Genomic DNA, 18,244 nt, shown 5'->3' on the forward strand with positions numbered 1-18,244 from the left:
AATTTTATCCGATAGATACATCCATTTTTTACAAGATTAGCTAGTGAAACGTAATGAAATACGTCATTTAAACACATAGCTTAAAAAACAGAGACTGACTACTTTCTGCATTAACTGAAGCCGGAGATGACAAACATTTCCTCAGTTCTATAATATTCTTTTCCGAGGTAGCATGTTGCTACCTGTATAATGTTGCTCATCATTGCTATGTTATGTTGCTGTGTGAGCAGGGTGTGTTGGCACAACGAGGTAGCGTCATGTAACACATACGATACCGACAGCCAAACATCGATATCTTTCTAAAGAAACGCATCAAAATACCGATAGTGTAACAAGCAGGCAACGGCTAGAACAAATTTAAAAATTGAAAATGCTGTAGCTTATAAAAGCAATGACAAATTGAAACGCCTTGAAAACCCATCAGTATTCCCAGTTGTTAATCAGCCAACCCAATGTTTCCCCCAAGCTGAAACGGAAGTTCATTGCCATCCCCCGCTGTAAACAATAATAAAATCACCGAATCTCATAGATATCAGAACCAAAAAAACCCATGCATGCCCATGCCCCTGCTCAGCGGGCGACATGGGTTAATTACAGATACAGCTTCTACAGAAACCATGTACACCCCTGAGATAACGAATGATATTGATAAAAGACAGCAAATATATCGACTCATGGGCTTGCAATAATGTTTAGTTTTCGAGAGTCAGCAGCGCCATGCAGAAGCTTCTTTCATTTCTCGTCGTCGGGATTATTTTAGCCCTTTTCAACGTTGATGCGGCGACGACGCCCCAGAGGCTGCCGGATAGCCGCATTGTCAATGGGCGTGAGGCCGGGGAGGGGGAGTTCCCTTATCAGCTCTCGCTGCGGCGCCACACCATCCACATCTGCGGTGCCTCCATCCTCGCCAGCAACTGGGCCATAACGGCGGCCCACTGCATTGACAACCACGAGAAGAGTCCCCGCGAGTTCACCCTGCGCCAGGGCACTGTCCTGCGCACAACAGGCGGCTCCGTCCAGCCCGTGCAGACCATCTACAAGCATCCCTCGTACGATCGGACGGACATGAACTTCGATGTGGCTCTGCTGCGGACAGCCGTCGGAGCCCTCTCCACGACCCCTATCCGCCTGCCAGCTGTCGGCGAGGCTATCCCGGAGGGCATGTCCGCTGTCGTCTCCGGCTGGGGACACATGGATATCATCAATCCCGTCCTGGCGCCGGTCCTCATGAGCACCACTGTGCAGACGGTTAATCAGGAAAAGTGCCACGAAGCCTTAAAAAATCACGGCGGCGTCACCGAAGCGTAAGTATAGACAGAGAGATTAATTAATTATCTAGTTAATGACCCGCCATCTCGTCTAGAATGTTCTGTGCGGCCGCCAAGAACACGGATGCCTGTCAAGGCGACAGCGGAGGTCCCATCAGTGCCCAGGGCACCCTGATTGGCATCGTTTCCTGGGGGGTCAGCTGTGCGGATCCCTATTATCCCGGTGTGTACACTCGTTTGGGCCACCCCACTGTACGCCGTTGGATACGTCTGCTCACCAAATTGTAAATCTCCATAAATAAAGTATATACATGCGCGAAAAGATAAAAGTTCTCTTTTGAATGTACGCGCTAAACTCATCAAAAGTGCCATCTCTAGCAAAGGGCCAGCAGCTGTTCAAGTGCGATAGGCAGATGAGCGCATTAACGATAGACTGAGAAAATTATTCGTTTTATTTAGTTTATTTTTCGACGGGTATTTAAGGCACTGCCCGTTACAAAAACAAGTTTTAACCGAATCTAAATCGAGGGCTAGCTCTTAAATTAAACGCTGAGTAAACAGTGGTGCAGTGGCAGTGATATCCTAGGAAAAACAGGCGTGGGAGTGGCAACAGCAGCAGCGGGTGGTGTGGTGTGTTGTGGTGACGGTGGCGGCACGCATTCTATTTAGGGTGAGTGCGGTGCAAATGCACAATACAGAAGACACAGAAGAAATCAAAGAAATTAACAAATACAAGAGGTAAAAATAGACCCCAAACAGACACTTAAGTGCAATCTTTCAACAGTTCCCTCTGCTGAATGTACTGGCGCTGGTTGTGGCTCTGCCTTAAGATGATCTACCAGCTGCTGTGCTGCTCGGTGAGCTTGATCTTCTTCTGCTTCAACGTGTTCTGGTTGTTCTGCAACTTGGCTATACCCTGGGGCACCCTGACCCTGCTCGTCGTCTGTGTGGCCTCCAAGTTTGTGAAGCTGCAGCGCAGTCCCAACGAGAAGCGGCTGCTCAGCCTGCTGAGCGCGCCAGATGATTGGCCAAGCTACTGGCCCATCGCCAATCGGGCTGCCGGCTACGATGCGCCCGAGAACTCGAAGGCAGCTATCAAAAAGGTGACGTCATGAGGCGGTGGTTGCTTCGCCGGCCCTTACCCCAGTAAAAATCAATAACATCCCCCATTTTCAGTGCCTAACACGTGGATATCGGAACGTGCTTCTAGATGCCGGCCTCACATCCTGCGGGGAAATCGTTATAGCCAACCCCAGTCGCCTGGCTGTGGCCCAGCAGCCGTTGAGCGAGCTGCAGAAACTGAACATCACGGAGCAGCATCCCATGGGGTGAGACATGAGCCTGAGGCAAATCAAGTGGAAATTCGTTTAACTCAAAAGTCAATACACAGGTCCCAATTCGAAGCAGAGTCGGTGGCCACGCTCAGGCAGCTCGCCGACTATGTGGAGGCGGAGGCCACCTCGGCCACGCTCTTCCTGCGCCTTCACGACAACAGTGCCCGCATGCTCGACCAGCTGCATAAGTTTATGGCCGCCAATGAGCCGTTTACACAGCGCACAATTGTCATAAGTCGCTCTCCGCTGGCTATTTATCAGGTATGGAATGCACTCTATGCATAGAGGAGGATGCTCCCTACCCTCTCCAAGGATGCTTCTGATGTCTGTTCTCTTTTGAAGCTGCGTAAACTGCATCCGGAGATAATTTGCGGCCTTTGGCATGAGACTTATCTATCGCTGGCCATGCTCAAATCCTCCACACTGATTACCTCAATCTATGGTGCAATCTTTCGCAATATCATTGCCCCAGTGATCGGCATAAGCGTCGTCTTTCTGAGCAAGGAAGAGTTCAATTTGTAAGCCATTCATTGTGACTATGGAGATTATGGAGTACTCTTTAATGTTTTATGTTCCTTTGGCAGGCACATTGCCGACCTGTGGCGCAATGTGGGCGTCCGTCCAATCGTCTACATGGTGAATTCACCCAACGAGAAGCGCTATTTTCAGAAGACCATGAAGATACAATATCTGACCGACTCGCTGCGCTCCGAGCCGCATCTTCTGATGAAGGCCTAAGGAGTTGCATTCACCAGCGGGGAAACCAACGAACTCAAACGAACACAACTCAGACAGGAGCGCACACAAAGAGAAACTGTTTGCATTTAGCTGCGCTACACTTATTTCTTAAGAGTAATTCGTTTTTAGTGTCCACGTTCAGTCACCCACACTTGATATGTGTTTATATGATGCGTTTTTTGTACGCGTTCTGCATCCGTAGAAGCTTTAGAAAGTATTACCCGTTGTGTACCAGTACCAGTACCCGTACCCGTACCAGTACCAGTGAGATTGAAGCTATTTGTATATTTATGTTTGATTAGGTCTTGTGCTTTATTTATTGTATGTAGCGGATGCTTTTTATATTTTACATTGACGTCCTGTATAATTTTATATATATTTTATTTAATTATGTCTATATTCTCGTATACTATACCCGGCTAATATGTTCTAAAAATTTGTACGATATTTCTACCCATGCTCTCGATATGTACACAAATGTAGTATACCTTACAAGGTAGTGTATTGCTTTTTTTGAGTGCTCTATACATACATATATATGTAGTGTGCACACATACACGCGCAGGTTTTCTATAATGCCGAACATTTGCCAACTTTTTCACAAATGTTCCTATTGTTATGCAGATCCCAAAAGAATAACTTGTCTAAGACCAAGTCCCGACTACAAATATGTACAATTAAGTTTCTTACGTCTAATCCGAGGGAGAGCAAACAAATTGTGTTCCAACGAGCATTACCCATACGACTATACCAAAAAACAATGATGCAAATTTCATTTTATTACGATGCGATGATACGATGAGTAAATAAAGATAATGCGAACAATTGATTTAAACTCAAAAATCCACTCTAAAAGTTTTCTCATAGATGCACTGGGTAAGCTAGTAAGCATTTTGACTATCAGTAGCCGAAATGTTTAGCTTAGTAAGGCTAATATGGTCAATGGTGTTCTTTGGTTTAAGTATATGTACATATATGTGTACTATGTAGATTTACAGTTTATTATTGGTCATGTATTTTGCTCAGCACAGCGGCCGACAAAGGATAGCGAAAGGTTCTCCAGAGTCAGTTTAAGACGAAGGCGACTGTGTACAACAACGATTCAAGAATAAGATCCTTGGACCCACTACAGCTGAAATAAGGAATGTATCAAAGGCGTTCACCAGAACTCTAAAATATGATAACTGATAATTGATTACTGATTACCCATGTGATCACTGATAATTGTAGATTAGACCAAAGTTTTGTTTACATTTTAGTTACTACTATCTGACCTGGCCACCCATTTGCCGCATTATTGTGAACTGTTGTTTCTGCTGCTCCGAACGATGTCATTTGGAAACTTCAGTTCAGTGTGCAACTGGACTTCAGGAAAGGTTTTGAATCTGGATGCATACCGATGAGCAAGCCGTTCAATGGATTTGCGCAACACAAGCCTGCTGACTCATGTTTGAATGGGGACATTCTTTAGCTTGCAGATAGCCATGCATCGAGTTGTCGATAGATGTGTGTGAAATCATAACAAAAATTGTACGATACAGAATATTTATTTATGTATACAAGAAATTGACAAAATGCAAGAAGGCCAATTGTTCCCTATAAAGTTCTATTAAATTTCCTCATTTGCGGCGGGAACATGGGGCTCTCTTGGGTGCCTTATCGCTGCTGGGAGCAGATTCTGCCACGTCCGGAGTATCCGCCAAGTGAACCTTCTTACGTGCCTTCGGGGCTGATGGGGCAGCGGCTTCCGTTGACGGAGCTGGCTGCTCTGCCTCTGGTTCGACAATTGGGGCTGCCTTGGCAGCTCGTCCGCGTCCACGGCCTGCTGGTTTCTTGGCGGTCACAGCTCCCACCGGCTCCTTTGTAGGCTCCGGCTGCTTCCCGTCGGAAATCTTCGCCAATGGGGTCTTGGCACGGGCTCCGCCACGTGCTTTCTTAGCGACCGGCTGAGCCTCTGGGTCTGGCTCAGTCCCAACTTTGGCTTTGCGTGCGTTGCCACGCGCATTCTTCCTGGCCGCTGCCTTGGGCTCCGCCTCCTCCATCTCTGCAGACTCTGCTTCGGCCACATCCTCGGCCTTGCGACGGGTGCCACGTCCTTTAACAGCGGCGGTCGTTGCCACGGCTGGTGCATCCTCTGCAACTTCTGTGACCGCCTTCTTCACTGGAGGCTCTTCCTCGTGCGGCTCCTCAGCGCCGGCCTTGCCCTTGCGACCTGTCGGATTCCTCTGGCGCCAGCTGCGGGACGGGGTCGGCTTGTCATCGTCGGGGGCTTCTGTGTAGCTCTTCCGCGGCAGATTGCGTCCCTCACGCCTCTGCGAAGTTGTGGGGTCCGGCAGAGTCACCGTGGGTATCTCCGGGGTGGTCGGGGTGGCTGTGGCTGGCGTTGTGGGAGACGCCTCCGCCTCGGACGTATTGGCTGCTGTCTTGACACTGGTCGCCGGATTGCGGTTGCGTCGCGATCCAGATTGAATCGATTGAATAATCTCGGTGCATAAGGATGTGCTTTCCTCAACGGTGGAAATGGGAGCATTGGGAACAGGTTGCTGAGAAGAGTCTGATTGACTCTCTGGTGATACCTCTTCTTTCTTTGGTGATGATTGAGGCAGTTCCTTCACTACCTCTACAAGCTCCTCAACTAAAGAAAGATCCCCTTGCGTTTCTGACCCTGGCTTGGGGGAACCGTCCCCGGTAGAGTTGCTGAGGGAGCGTCGATCCTTAGCCATCTGCTTTCTCATCTGGAAGGCTTTGAACTTCCGGGGACTGAGAAAGAACAGAGATGGGCACTTGCTCTTGGCTTTCTCATTATCGGCGGCTACTTGGGCAGGGGTCCGTTTCTGTGGATGGAAGGGCAGACGAACTGGCTTAAGGAACTTACGACGCGCCATCAACAGAGATGGACGCTTGGGCGTGGCCACAGGTGTTGTTGCCTCCACGCTATTGGCAGCAATCTGCTTTTCGGGACTCGTGAGCAGAGCCTGTTTCATCAGGGATTGTGGCGTCCGCTTGGCCACTTGGTGCGACGGAGCTGAAGATGGCGGCGTATCCGATTTGGTACGGTTCGGTTTGACGAGCGGCGAGGCATCTGACGATTCATCGGCGCTGCCGGACACACTGATGGGCGTCAGCTTGAGCGTGGGACGCAGCTTTTGTGGTGTCAGGTCAATGAGATACATGGAGGTGGAGGTCTCCCGCCGGACCTTCTTCGATGTAGATGGTGTGCTGAAGTCGAGCAGATCCCGACTGCAGCTGTTCAGATCCCCATTCAGCTCTGATAGCACGCTCTTGCTCGTGGAGATTGTCGGCGTGCTGGGTTTGCGGACACATGTGAAGGACTTCTCCGTCTTGACACCTGTTTCGCGGGGGGAAAAGGAGGTGATGACCACATCGGAGAGGGCGCAGAGCTTCAGCAGCTTCTTGTGACTGGCTGGTGGGGTTGCTGTGTTCTCTTTGTTTTGCGTGGCATCCAGAAGATCTACTTTCTTAGTCTGAGTAGCTTTTGAAGCTGTTGCTACTGGCCCGTCGTCTGCATTTGGCGGAAAACGTTGGACGCTTTCGCCCACATACGGAAATTTAGCGCCTTCCGAAGACATTTTTTGGGAGACGAGCAAGACTTAAACGAGATGCGAATTAATAAAAATCTGTTCGACAAATGTTGCAACTATGAAATTTATATCAGGTTTACGATATTTGATCTGTCAAAAAGTCCTCACAGGTTATACGATATTTCTACCCATGTACTCAGAAGTGGGATTGAAGTAGGGTTGAATTCTGATAATTAAAACTTGAACAATTAACGAAAGAATGGAGCGCCCAGGTTTCAAGGAGGACCACGATATCTTTCCTATAGACATTAATTAATCGCGTGGGCAAACAATCAAGGTTATTTTTATGTTATTTATATTTTGGTTATGTTTAACCAGTTCGGTGGCAACCCTGTACGGTACAGATTTGGCGTGGTTCGGAAACTCTACTGAAAAAGCCCAAAATTGTTTAAGAAAACTCATAAAAAATTGTGTAAACTCGATAAAAAGACAAATAAACTCCTTGTGGTTCTTCTGTCCACTACGCCATATTAAAAAAAACAGCCACAATTGACTTTTTTCGGTCAATCTGTGTGGAACGTGTTGCGGGGCCGCCATCTTGTTTAGCCGGGAACATTCTCGAAGAAAACGTGACGTCAATATCTTTGCTTTAAAAGAAAAATCATCACTAGAATACTCTTTTACTTAGCCCACACTTACTACTTATTACTTACTATCCGGCGAACTAGAGAGGAAAAGTACGAAAAATTAAAAAAATGAAGGGATGTTTTGTTTAATAATGTTTTGTTATGTCTTAAGAAAAAAGCTCATTAAACTAAATAAACAATATGTGTAAATAGCTAACGAAACACTTAAACTTTGAGCCCATATGTCCTTGTTTTCAAAAGGATCCTCAAATCAAAAATTTCCCACTGCCTGCTAACTTAATGGCTTGTGTTTTTCATTTTTATCGGCGGTCATTGTTAACAGAGCTTTAATCATATTTCTTTCATATATTTACGTCATCTCCACATATTAGTTTGATCTTCATCAGAACGAACACAGGCGCAACGCCAAACCAATTCGAGGCAGAGTCGATGGCCACGCTCAGGCAGCTCGCCGACTATGTGGAGGCGGAGGCCAACCTCGGCCACGCTCTTCCTGCGCCTTCACGACAACAGTGCCCGCATGCTCGACCAGCTGCATAAGTTTATGGCCGCCAATGAGCCGTTTACACAGCGCACAATTGTCATAAGTCGCTCTCCGCTGGCTATTTATCAGGTATGGAATGCACTCTATGCATAGAGGAGGATGCTCCCTACCCTCTCCAAGGATGCTTCTGATGTCTGTTCTCTTTTGAAGCTGCGTAAACTGCATCCGGAGATAATTTGCGGCCTGTGGCATGAGACTTATCTATCGCTGGCCATGCTCAAATCCTCCACACTGATTACCTCAATCTATGGTGCAATCTTTCGCAATATCATTGCCCCAGTGATCGGCATAAGCGTCGTCTTTCTCAGCAAGGAAGAGTTCAATTTGTAAGCCACTCATTGTGACTATGGAGATTATGGAGTACTCTTTAATGTTTTATGTTCCTTTGGCAGGCACATTGCCGACCTGTGGCGCAATGTGGGCGTCCGTCCAATCGTCTACATGGTGAATTCACCCAACGAGAAGCGCTATTTTCAGAAGACCATGAAGATACAATATCTGACCGACTCGCTGCGCTCCGAGCCGCATCTTCTGATGAAGGCCTAAGGAGTTGCATTCACCAGCGGGGAAACCAACGAACTCAAACGAACACAACTCAGACAGGAGCGCACACAAAGAGAAACTGTTTGCATTTAGCTGCGCTACACTTATTTCTTAAGAGTAATTCGTTTTTAGTGTCCACGTTCAGTCACCCACACTTGATATGTGTTTATATGATGCGTTTTTTGTACGCGTTCTGCATCCGTAGAAGCTTTAGAAAGTATTACCCGTTGTGTACCAGTACCAGTACCCGTACCCGTACCAGTACCAGTGAGATTGAAGCTATTTGTATATTTATGTTTGATTAGGTCTTGTGCTTTATTTATTGTATGTAGCGGATGCTTTTTATACCCGTACTCAAAAAAGAGTTAAGGGGTATTGTTGAGCTACTGAGCTTCTTCAGTAGCGTTGTATTGCGATATTATTAAAAAGGCGATGATTGTTCAGTTAATGTATTCACAGTTTATTGTACTTAAGTTAATATATATGTTTTATCCAAAACTAGCGAAAGGTGTGCGGATTTGATAACGAGAGTTAACGATGGGTCGATTGAAGACGCGGGGGCCGGTTCAAGACTGTTGAAGTTGTTAGATTTATGTAAGGTTTAGTTTAGAACTCTGTGGCAGGCAGGTCACTGTGCCAGACAGCAAAACGTTTAACGACGGTGATGATCGAATCTGAAGTGTCTTCTGCTTTCTCTGACGAGCCTCCCCCACAGCGGCTGTCGAACGCCGACAGAGAGCAAAGCACCAGACAGAGCATAAGCAAAGCAAACAAAACAGTAATAAAGAGAGACGTTACTTTTAAGAGATGTTACATATGGTCTCTTTGCTCATTGTGCTGCCATGGGCCGGCGCTTAGCCGAACATACTCCCCCCGTTGAAGAGCACGGATCTTTAACGTCCTTATTTTGCAGCACTGTTGTTGTCTTCAGCACCGTCTTCAGTACCGCTACTCCGGACTTTATTTCTGACCCTATGCTGGGTCGAGCGAGGGGCCACTTCAGATGAGCTACCTGAAAATAGAGAAGCAAAAAGTGGAGCTGCCTTGAGAGACGGAGAAACCTCTCCTGCAACTATCCATCCCAGTTTGGTCTCCTAAAGACGTGGCAGTCCAGTTCCCAACTTGATATTGCCAGGGCATAGAAGCTCGAAGAACAGAGCCGCTCCAATCAGAATATCAACTGGCTGGGGCTGGTGAAACTTCTGATCCGCCAGAGGTATGTTGGAGGGCATGTTCCAGCGATTAATGTCGTGGATACCGTTGGGTTGGTTACCCGTAATGGTTGGAGCAATAAGTGCCGTAATGGTCGCGGCATAGTTGGACGCGTATGATTCCAGTTGGATATCGACGCAGCATCCTTCGGATATGGCACACGAATCGCCTAGACCAGAAACGGAAACTTCCGACTCTTTCTTCTGTAGCTGCAACTGTTGAGCCAGACGAGAAGTGACGAAATGCACCTGCGATCCAGAATCGAGCAGGGCACGGCAAGGAATCAACATCCCGGAGCGACTCCTTACGCTGATTATGGCAGTGGGCAAAATCACAGCGTCCCGTCGATGACTCTGGGCCAAGAGCGACGTGGCTGACGATGTTACGGCATGTTCAGCGACAGAGGGTATCGCGGGAATTCGTAGAGTCGATGTTGATTTGACGAGTTGAGGCAGAATGGCTTGAGAAGTGTAGGACGAAGACTCGAAATGAAGTAGTGTGTGATGCTTAGCACCACATACTCGGCAGGATCGTGACCGACATTCACCTTGCTGATGGCCTGATCGGAGGCAGTTGGTGCATAGGGATAGCTTATTAGCTTCCTGGAGCCGAAGTCGAGGAGAAAGGTTGCTGAATTGAGAACATCGATATATCGAATGTCCGGTGTCGCCGCAGAGCGCGCAGGCAATCGGCTTGAAGGTAGTTGCAACTAGGCAGTGTTTCCGATTGCTATTAGTGTACATTTCCTTAGCGTGCTCCTGAGTCTCCAACCTCTGGCATCTCTGCTCCAGAAAAGCGGTAAATTGCTGGCTTGTGGGTATGCTATCCATTGACGAGCATTCCTCCCACTTGGCTTGTGTGGCGCTGTCCACTTTCTGTAGCAGGATATGTATCAGAATGCAGTCAGCTATCTGGTCCTTTGTCCCCATACTCTGCAAGGCCCGCAGATTGGCATTTACAGTATCTGACAATGACCGGAGCTGGGACACAGACGAGGTCTCAATACGCTGCACACCCAAAATGTCGGTGACATGTGCCTGAAATATTAAACGCTTGTTATTGAATCGTTTATTAAGAAGGTCTCAGGGCGATGGGATAGCTGGCGTGGCTGAATTCTAGCGAAGAGATTGTGTCTAGAGCAGGTCCTTTCAGCCAGGATCGTAGGTGCTGCAGCTTCTCCACATTCGTTAGGTCAGAATCCTTGTCAATTATGGAGGCAAACATGCCCCAAAACGCAGCATATTTCGCGTAGCCCCCGCTGAATTCGGGAAGCTTTAATTCCGGCAGGCGAGGCCGACTCTGCACTATGACTGTAGCTGGGGCCTCTCCAACATGATCCGTCCGCATTGTTGAGCATGGGAGCATTGTGGGCTGCCGCTTGTTCAACTCGCGCTTCATACGAATTTCCAGCATGACCACGCATTCGTCAAACTCCTCCCTCAAGGGACTGCCAATCTCATCGAGATCAATCCTCTCCAGGGCATTATGGTGCTCGTTGAACGAAGCGACCAGATCCGCTAGCAACTTTAGTCGCACATTTAACTCCTCCTCACTGAGTTCCCCAATCCTCTCCTTGCCGACGGCAGTTTCCATTCTCCGTGCTGCTCCTACCATGGATTGCACCTTGCGCTTGTTGAATGCAGCTTCCGAATCGACGAACAAAGGTGAGGGGGGGGAGATTGAAGGGGCGCATTAGAAGCCATCGTGTATGCTCAGTAGAAAGCTGGGTTTAGAGTCACTGGGGAGCGGTGAAGGTTACACCGGGTGATTAACCTCGAGCAGTTTTACATGAACTGTACAATCGATCGCAGGGTCAGAAACACACGGTCTTGCAGTTTTACAGATCAGCAGCGTGAGCTAACAGTTTGAAACGCACTAAACTTGTGCATCCGACAACAACAAAGGCATGCACACTGAGAGCACGAAACCGAAACGAAACAGCAGCAAGCAAGCAGACCGCAAATCGAGAACCGTTTCTGTTGCTTGCCCAACCCTTCCCAATTTTTTTTTTTTTTTTTTTTTTTTTTTTTTTTTTTTCCCTTCTTTTTTTAAAACTAGCGCAAAGGTCAGCTACTGAGCTTCTTCAGTAGCGTTGTATTGCGATATTATTAAAAAGGCGATGATTGTTCAGTTAATGTATTCACAGTTTATTGTACTTAAGTTAATATATATGTTTTATCCAAAACTAGCGAAAGGTGTGCGGATTTGATAACGAGAGTTAACGATGGGTCGATTGAAGACGCGGGGGCCGGTTCAAGACTGTTGAAGTTGTTAGATTTATGTAAGGTTTAGTTTAGAACTCTGTGGCAGGCAGGTCACTGTGCCAGACAGCAAAACGTTTAACGACGGTGATGATCGAATCTGAAGTGTCTTCTGCTTTCTCTGACGAGCCTCCCCCACAGCGGCTGTCGAACGCCGACAGAGAGCAAAGCACCAGACAGAGCATAAGCAAAGCAAACAAAACAGTAATAAAGAGAGACGTTACTTTTAAGAGATGTTACATATGGTCTCTTTGCTCATTGTGCTGCCATGGGCCGGCGCTTAGCCGAACAGGTTTATTAGATTTGTGGTTAAAGTGGATGTGTGTAACGCAGAGAAGGACAATTTTCCGACCCCATAAAGTATATATATTCTTGATCAGTATCAATAGCCGAGTCGATATAGCCATGTCTGTCTGTCCGTCCGTCCGTCCGTCTGTCCGTCTCGATAAGCGCCTGGATCTCAGAGACTATAAGAGCTAGCGAAACCAAATTTGGTTTCCAGACTTATGTGATATCACACTGCTACAAGTGTATTTCAGAATTTCCCCCCGCCCCCTTCCGCCCCCACAAAGAACGAAAATCTGTGGCAGGCACATTTTTAAAGATACGATAAAACGAAAAACGCAGTATCGTAGAGAATGCCCATATCTACCAGATTGCCAAATCTGAATCAGATCGGATCATAATTATAGCCAGAATGAAGAAATGTAATTTTCTGTTGCTTTCCCCGCCTCCCCAGCCAGAGACACGCTGTTCATTCTCTTTCTCTGCCGCGTTCAGTGCGCGAGCAACCCCTAGCGGAGGAGATGTAGAATCTAAATGGTACATGTAGAATATACATGTTAGATGTAGAATATACATGGAATATGTAGATGTAGATAACAGATGTAGCAAAAAAATGTAAAATTTTGTTTTTTTTTTAATTCTAAATAATTATATGCTCAAAAATGTATATGCTGACTGAGTACGGGTATAAGTAGAGTCGCGTCTCCAGAAGCGACTCACACGTTCCTTCTCGTTTTTTATATATTTTATTTAATTATGTCTATATTCTCGTATACTATACCCGGCTAATATGTTCTCAAAATTTGTATATGTGCACACATACACGCGCAGGTTTTCTATAATGCCGAACATTTGCCAACTTTTTCACAAATGCTCCTATTGTTATGCAGATCCCAAAAGAATAACTTGTCTAAGACCAAGTCCCGACTACAAATATGTACAATTAAGTTTCTTACGTCTAATCCGAGGGAGAGCAAACAAATTGTGTTCCAACGAGCATTACCCATACGACTATACCAAAAGCTAGTAAGCATTTTGACTATCAGTAGCCGAAATGTTTAGCTTAGTAAGGCTAATATGGTCAATGGTGTTCTTTGGTTTAAATATATGTACATATATGTGTACTATGTAGATTTACAGTTTATTATTGGTCATGTATTTTGCTCAGCACAGCGGCCGACAAAGGATAGCGAAAGGTTCTCCAGAGTCAGTTTAAGACGAAGGCGACTGTGTACAACAACGATTCAAGAATAAGATCCTTGGACCCACTACAGCTGAAATAAGGAATGTATCAAAGGCGTTCACCAGAACTCTAAAATATGATAACTGATAATTGATTACTGATTACTGATCACTGATAATTGTAGATTAGACCAAAGTTTTGTTTACATTTTAGTTACTACTATCTGACCTGGCCACCCATTTGCCGCATTATTGTGAACTGTTGTTTCTGCTGCTCCGAACGATGTCATTTGGAAACTTCAGTTCAGTGTGCAACTGGACTTCAGGAAAGGTTTTGAATCTGGATGCATACCGATGAGCAAGCCGTTCAATGGATTTGCGCAACACATGCCTGCTGACTCATGTTTGAATGGGGACATTCTTTAGCTTGCAGATAGCCATGCATCGAGTTGTCGATAGGTGTGTGTGAAATCATAACCAAAATTGTACGATACAGAATATTTATTTATGTATACAATAAATTGACAAAATGCAAGAAGGCAAATTGTTCCCTATAAAGTTCAATTAAATTTCCTCATTTGCGGCGGGAACATGGGGCTCTCTTGGGTGCCTTATCGCTGCTGGGAGCAGATTCTGCCACGTCCGGAGTATCCGCCAAGTGAACCTTCTTACGTGCCTTCGGGGCTGATGGGGCAGCGGCTTCCGTTGACGGAGCTGGCTGCTCTGCCTCTGGTTCGACAATTGGGGCTGCCTTGGCAGTTCGTCCGCGTCCACGGCCTGCTGGTTTCTTGGCGGTCACAGCTCCCACCGGCCCCTTTGTAGGCTCCGGCTGCTTCCCGTCTGAAATCTTCACCACTGGGGTCTTGGCACGGGCTCCGCCACGTGCTTTTTTGGCGACCGGCTGAGCCTCTGGGTCTGGCTCAGTCCCGACTTTGGCTTTGCGTGCGTTGCCACGCGCATTCTTCCTGGCCGCTGCCTTGGGCTCCGCCTCCTCCATCTCTGCAGACTCTGCTTCGGCCACATCGTCGGGCTTGCGACGGGTGCCACGTCCTTTAACAGCGGCGGTCGTTGCCACCGCTGGTGCATCCTCTGCAACTTCTGTGACCGCCATCTTCACTGGAGGCTCTTCCTCGTGCGGCTCCTCAGCGCCGGCCTTGCCCTTGCGACGCCTGGGCGTGGCTGGTCTGGGCGTGGTGTCCACAATCAGCTCCAGGGCCTTGACTGTCGGATTCCTCTGGTGCCAGCTGCGGGACGGGGTCGGCTTGTCATCGTCGGGGGCTTCTGTGTAGTTCTTCCGCGGCAGATTGCGTCCCTCACGCCTCTGCGAAGTTGTGGGGTCCGGCAGAGTCACCGTGGGTATCTCCGGGGCGGTCGGGGTGGCTGTGGCTGGCGTTGTGGGAGACGCCTCCGCCTCGGACGTATTGGCTGCTGTCTTGACACTGGTCGCCGGATTGCGGTTGCGTCGCGATCCAGATTGAATCGATTGAATAATCTCGGTGCATAAGGATGTGCTTTCCTCAACGGTGGAAATGGGAGCATTGGGAACAGGTTGCTGAGAAGAGTCTGATTGACTCTCTGGTGATACCTCTTCTTTCTTTGGTGATGATTGAGGCAGTTCCTTCACTACCTCTACAAGCTCCTCAACTAAAGAAAGATCCCCTTGCGTTTCTGACCCTGGCTTGGGGGAACCGTCCCCGGTAGAGTTGCTGAGGGAGCGTCGATCCTTAGCCATCTGCTTTCTCATCTGGAAGGCTTTGAACTTCCGGGGACTGAGAAAGAACAGAGATGGGCACTTGCTCTTGGCTTTCTCATTATCGGCGGCTACTTGGGCAGGGGTCCGTTTCTGTGGATGGAAGGGCAGACGAACTGGCTTAAGGAACTTACGACGCGCCATCAACAGAGATGGACGCTTGGGCGTGGCCACAGGTGTTGTTGCCTCCACGCTATTGGCAGCAATCTGCTTTTCGGGACTCGTGAGCAGAGCCTGTTTCATCAGGGATTGTGGCGTCCGCTTGGCCACTTGGTGCGACGGAGCTGAAGATGGCGGCGTATCCGATTTGGTACGGTTCGGTTTGACGAGCGGCGAGGCATCTGACGATTCATCGGCGCTGCCGGACACAGTGATGGGCGTCAGCTTGAGCGGGGGACGCAGCTTTTGTGGTGTTGTCAGGTCAATGAGATACATGGAGGTGGAGGTCTCCCGCCGGACCTTCTTCGATGTAGATGGTGTGCTGAAGTCGAGCAGATCCCGACTGCAGCTGTTCAGATCCCCATTCAGCTCTGATAGCACGCTCTTGGTCGTGGAGATTGTCGGCGTGCTGGGTTTGCGGACACATGTGAAGGACTTCTCCGTCTTGACACCTGTTTCGCGGGGGGAAAAGGAGGTGATGACCACATCGGAGAGGGCGCAGAGCTTCAGTAGCTTCTTGTGACTGGCTGGTGGGGTTGCTGTGTTCTCTTTGTTTTGCGTGGCATCCAGAAGATCTACTTTCTTAGTCTGAGTAGCTTTTGAAGCTGTTGCTACTGGCCCGTCGTCTGCATTTGGCGGAAAACGTTGGACGCTTTCGCCCACATACGGAAATTTAGCGCCTTCCGAAGACATTTTTTGGGAGACGAGCAAGACTTAAACGAGATGCGAATTAATAAAAATCTGTTCGACAAATGTTGCAACTATGAAATTTATATCAGGTTTACGATATTTGATCTGTCAAAAAGTCCTCACAGGTTATACGATATTTCTACCCATGCACTCAGAAGTGGGATTGAAGTAGGGTTGAATTCTGATAATTAAAACTTGAACCATTAACGAATGAATGGAGTGCCCAGGTTTCAAGGAGGACCACGATATCTTTCCTATAGACAATTAATTAATCGCGTGGGCAAACAATCAAGGTTATTTTTATGTTATTTATATTTTGGTTATGTTTAACCAGTTCGGTGGCAACCCTGTACGGTACAGATTTGGCGTGGTTCGGAAACTCTACTGAAAAAGCTCAAAATACTTAAGAAAACTTATAAAAAATTGTGTAAACTCGATAAAAAGACAAATAAACTCCTTGTGGTTCTTCTTTCCACTACGACATATTAAACGAGAAGGAACGTGTGAGTCGCTTCTGGGAAGCGACTCTACTTATACCCGTACTCAGTCAGTATTTACATTTTTGAACATATGATTTTTTAGAATTTTAGCATTAAAAAAAACATTTTACATATTACATTTTTTTGCTACATCTGATATCTACATCTACATATACAATGTATATTATACATCTAACATTATAGATGTACCATTCATATTCTACATATCCTACGCTGGGGGTTGCTCGCGCACTGAACGCGGCAGAGTGTGCGAGCGAGAAGGAAAATTAGTTTCGTTGTCGTTGGCAGGAGGGGCAGGGGAAGCAACTGAAAATTAATTTCGTCATTCTGTCTATAATTATGATCCGATCTGATTCAGATTCAGCAGTCTGGTAGATATGGGCATTCTCTACGATACTGCGTTTTTCGTTTTATCGTATCTTTAAAAATGTGCCTGCCACAGATTTTCGTTCTTTGTGGGGGCGGAAGGGGGCGGGGGGAAATTTGGAAATACACTTGTAGCAGTGGGATATCACATGAGTCTGGAAACCAAATTTGGTTGCCCTAGCTATTATAGTCTCTGAGATCTAGGCGCTCATCGAGACAGACAGACAGACAGACAGACATGGCTATATCGACTCGGCTTTTGATGCTGATCAAGAATATATATACTTTATGGGGTCGGAAACGTTTCCTTCTCTGCGTTACACACATCCACTTTTACCACAAATCTAATATACCCCTTAACTCTTTTTTGAGTACGGGTATAAAAACAGCCACAAATGACTTTTTTCGGTCAATCTGTGTGGAACGTGTTGCGGGGCCGCCATCTTGTTTAGCCGGGAACATTCTCGAAGAAAACGTGACGTCAATATCTTTGCTTTAAAAGAAAAATCATCACTAGAATACTCTTTTACTTAGCCCACACTTACTACTTATTACTTACTATCCGGCGAACTACAGAGGAAAAGTACGAAAAATTAAAAAAATGAAGGGATGTTTTGTTTAATAATGTTTTGTTATGTCTTAAGAAAAAAGCTCATTAAACTAAATAAACAATATGTGTAAATAGCTAACGAAACACTTAAACTTTGAGCCCATATGTCCTTGTTTTCAAAAGGATCCTCAAATCAAAAATGTCCCACTGCCTGCTAACTTAATGGCTTGTGTTTTTCATTTTTATCGGCGGTCATTGTTAACAGAGCTTTATTCATATTTCATTCATATATTTACGTCATTCCCACATATTAGTTTGATCTTCATCAGAACGACCACAGGCGCAACGCCAAACACCATCAAACCTTCACGTATTCCCAATTTGAGACCTTTTTTTCGTTTCAAAAAATTTACAAAATAATTTAATAAAATTACGATTATAGCCAATCGTATTCTAGCCACTTCATTTATGTGATACAATTATTTTTCTTTTGAAATTCTCGATGAAAAACTCTTAAATCATCAATGAACTGAAGTCTGAAGACTCAAGTCTGGCACTGTATGTACTATAAGTGTGCGATGTGATTGTTTTCTGAGAATTTGGAAAAAGGGTTCGTCAATGGCAATGCTTGCATATGCTCACTGATTCCTGATCAAGGTGGTCAGTGCAATGA

The 18,244-nt window shown here is 46.6% G+C and overlaps 5 protein-coding genes across 6 annotated transcripts; 3 read left to right on the forward strand and 2 right to left on the reverse strand.

Moving 5' to 3' along the window:
* Window positions 1-696: 696 nt before the first annotated feature.
* Window positions 697-1,588, forward strand: LOC111068478 (trypsin-4). The gene is made up of 2 exons (XM_022357972.2): window positions 697-1,304; window positions 1,364-1,588. The coding sequence occupies exons 1-2, from the start codon at window positions 718-720 to the stop codon at window positions 1,554-1,556; spliced, it is 780 nt and encodes a 259-aa protein (XP_022213664.1). The 5' UTR covers window positions 697-717; the 3' UTR covers window positions 1,557-1,588.
* A 97-nt stretch (window positions 1,589-1,685) lies between these two features.
* LOC111068477 (glycerophosphodiester phosphodiesterase 1) lies at window positions 1,686-4,195 on the forward strand. 2 transcript variants are annotated; one of them, XM_022357971.2, is made up of 6 exons: window positions 1,686-1,938; window positions 2,017-2,371; window positions 2,445-2,596; window positions 2,659-2,863; window positions 2,945-3,120; window positions 3,187-4,195. In XM_022357971.2, exons 2-6 carry the CDS (start codon window positions 2,066-2,068, stop codon window positions 3,338-3,340), a joined length of 993 nt encoding a protein of 330 aa, XP_022213663.1. In that variant the 5' UTR covers window positions 1,686-1,938; window positions 2,017-2,065; the 3' UTR covers window positions 3,341-4,195. The 2 variants fall into 2 exon arrangements, with proteins under 2 accessions (XP_022213663.1, XP_022213662.1); XM_022357970.2 differs by having other exon boundaries at window positions 2,053-2,371.
* A 759-nt stretch (window positions 4,196-4,954) lies between these two features.
* LOC121404767 (mediator of DNA damage checkpoint protein 1-like) lies at window positions 4,955-7,026 on the reverse strand. The gene has a single exon (XM_041595047.1). The coding sequence runs from the start codon at window positions 6,928-6,930 to the stop codon at window positions 4,960-4,962; it is 1,971 nt and encodes a 656-aa protein (XP_041450981.1). The 5' UTR covers window positions 6,931-7,026; the 3' UTR covers window positions 4,955-4,959.
* An 851-nt stretch (window positions 7,027-7,877) lies between these two features.
* On the forward strand, window positions 7,878-8,956 carry LOC121404768 (glycerophosphodiester phosphodiesterase 1-like; the record flags this gene model as incomplete). The annotated part of the gene is given in 4 exon segments (XM_041595048.1): window positions 7,878-8,003; window positions 8,005-8,142; window positions 8,224-8,399; window positions 8,466-8,956. Coding segments are annotated over 4 exon segments (594 nt in total), but the record flags the coding sequence as incomplete, so codon positions are not given.
* Window positions 8,957-14,130: 5,174 nt separating this feature from the next.
* On the reverse strand, window positions 14,131-16,158 carry LOC121404741 (proteoglycan 4-like). The gene has a single exon (XM_041594931.1). The coding sequence runs from the start codon at window positions 16,156-16,158 to the stop codon at window positions 14,131-14,133; it is 2,028 nt and encodes a 675-aa protein (XP_041450865.1).
* Window positions 16,159-18,244: the final 2,086 nt, after the last annotated feature.

This window comes from Drosophila obscura, unplaced genomic scaffold (assembly GCF_018151105.1).
Source record: "Drosophila obscura isolate BZ-5 IFL unplaced genomic scaffold, ASM1815110v1 contig_4, whole genome shotgun sequence".
In the NCBI taxonomy this organism is placed as follows: domain Eukaryota; kingdom Metazoa; phylum Arthropoda; class Insecta; order Diptera; family Drosophilidae; genus Drosophila; species Drosophila obscura.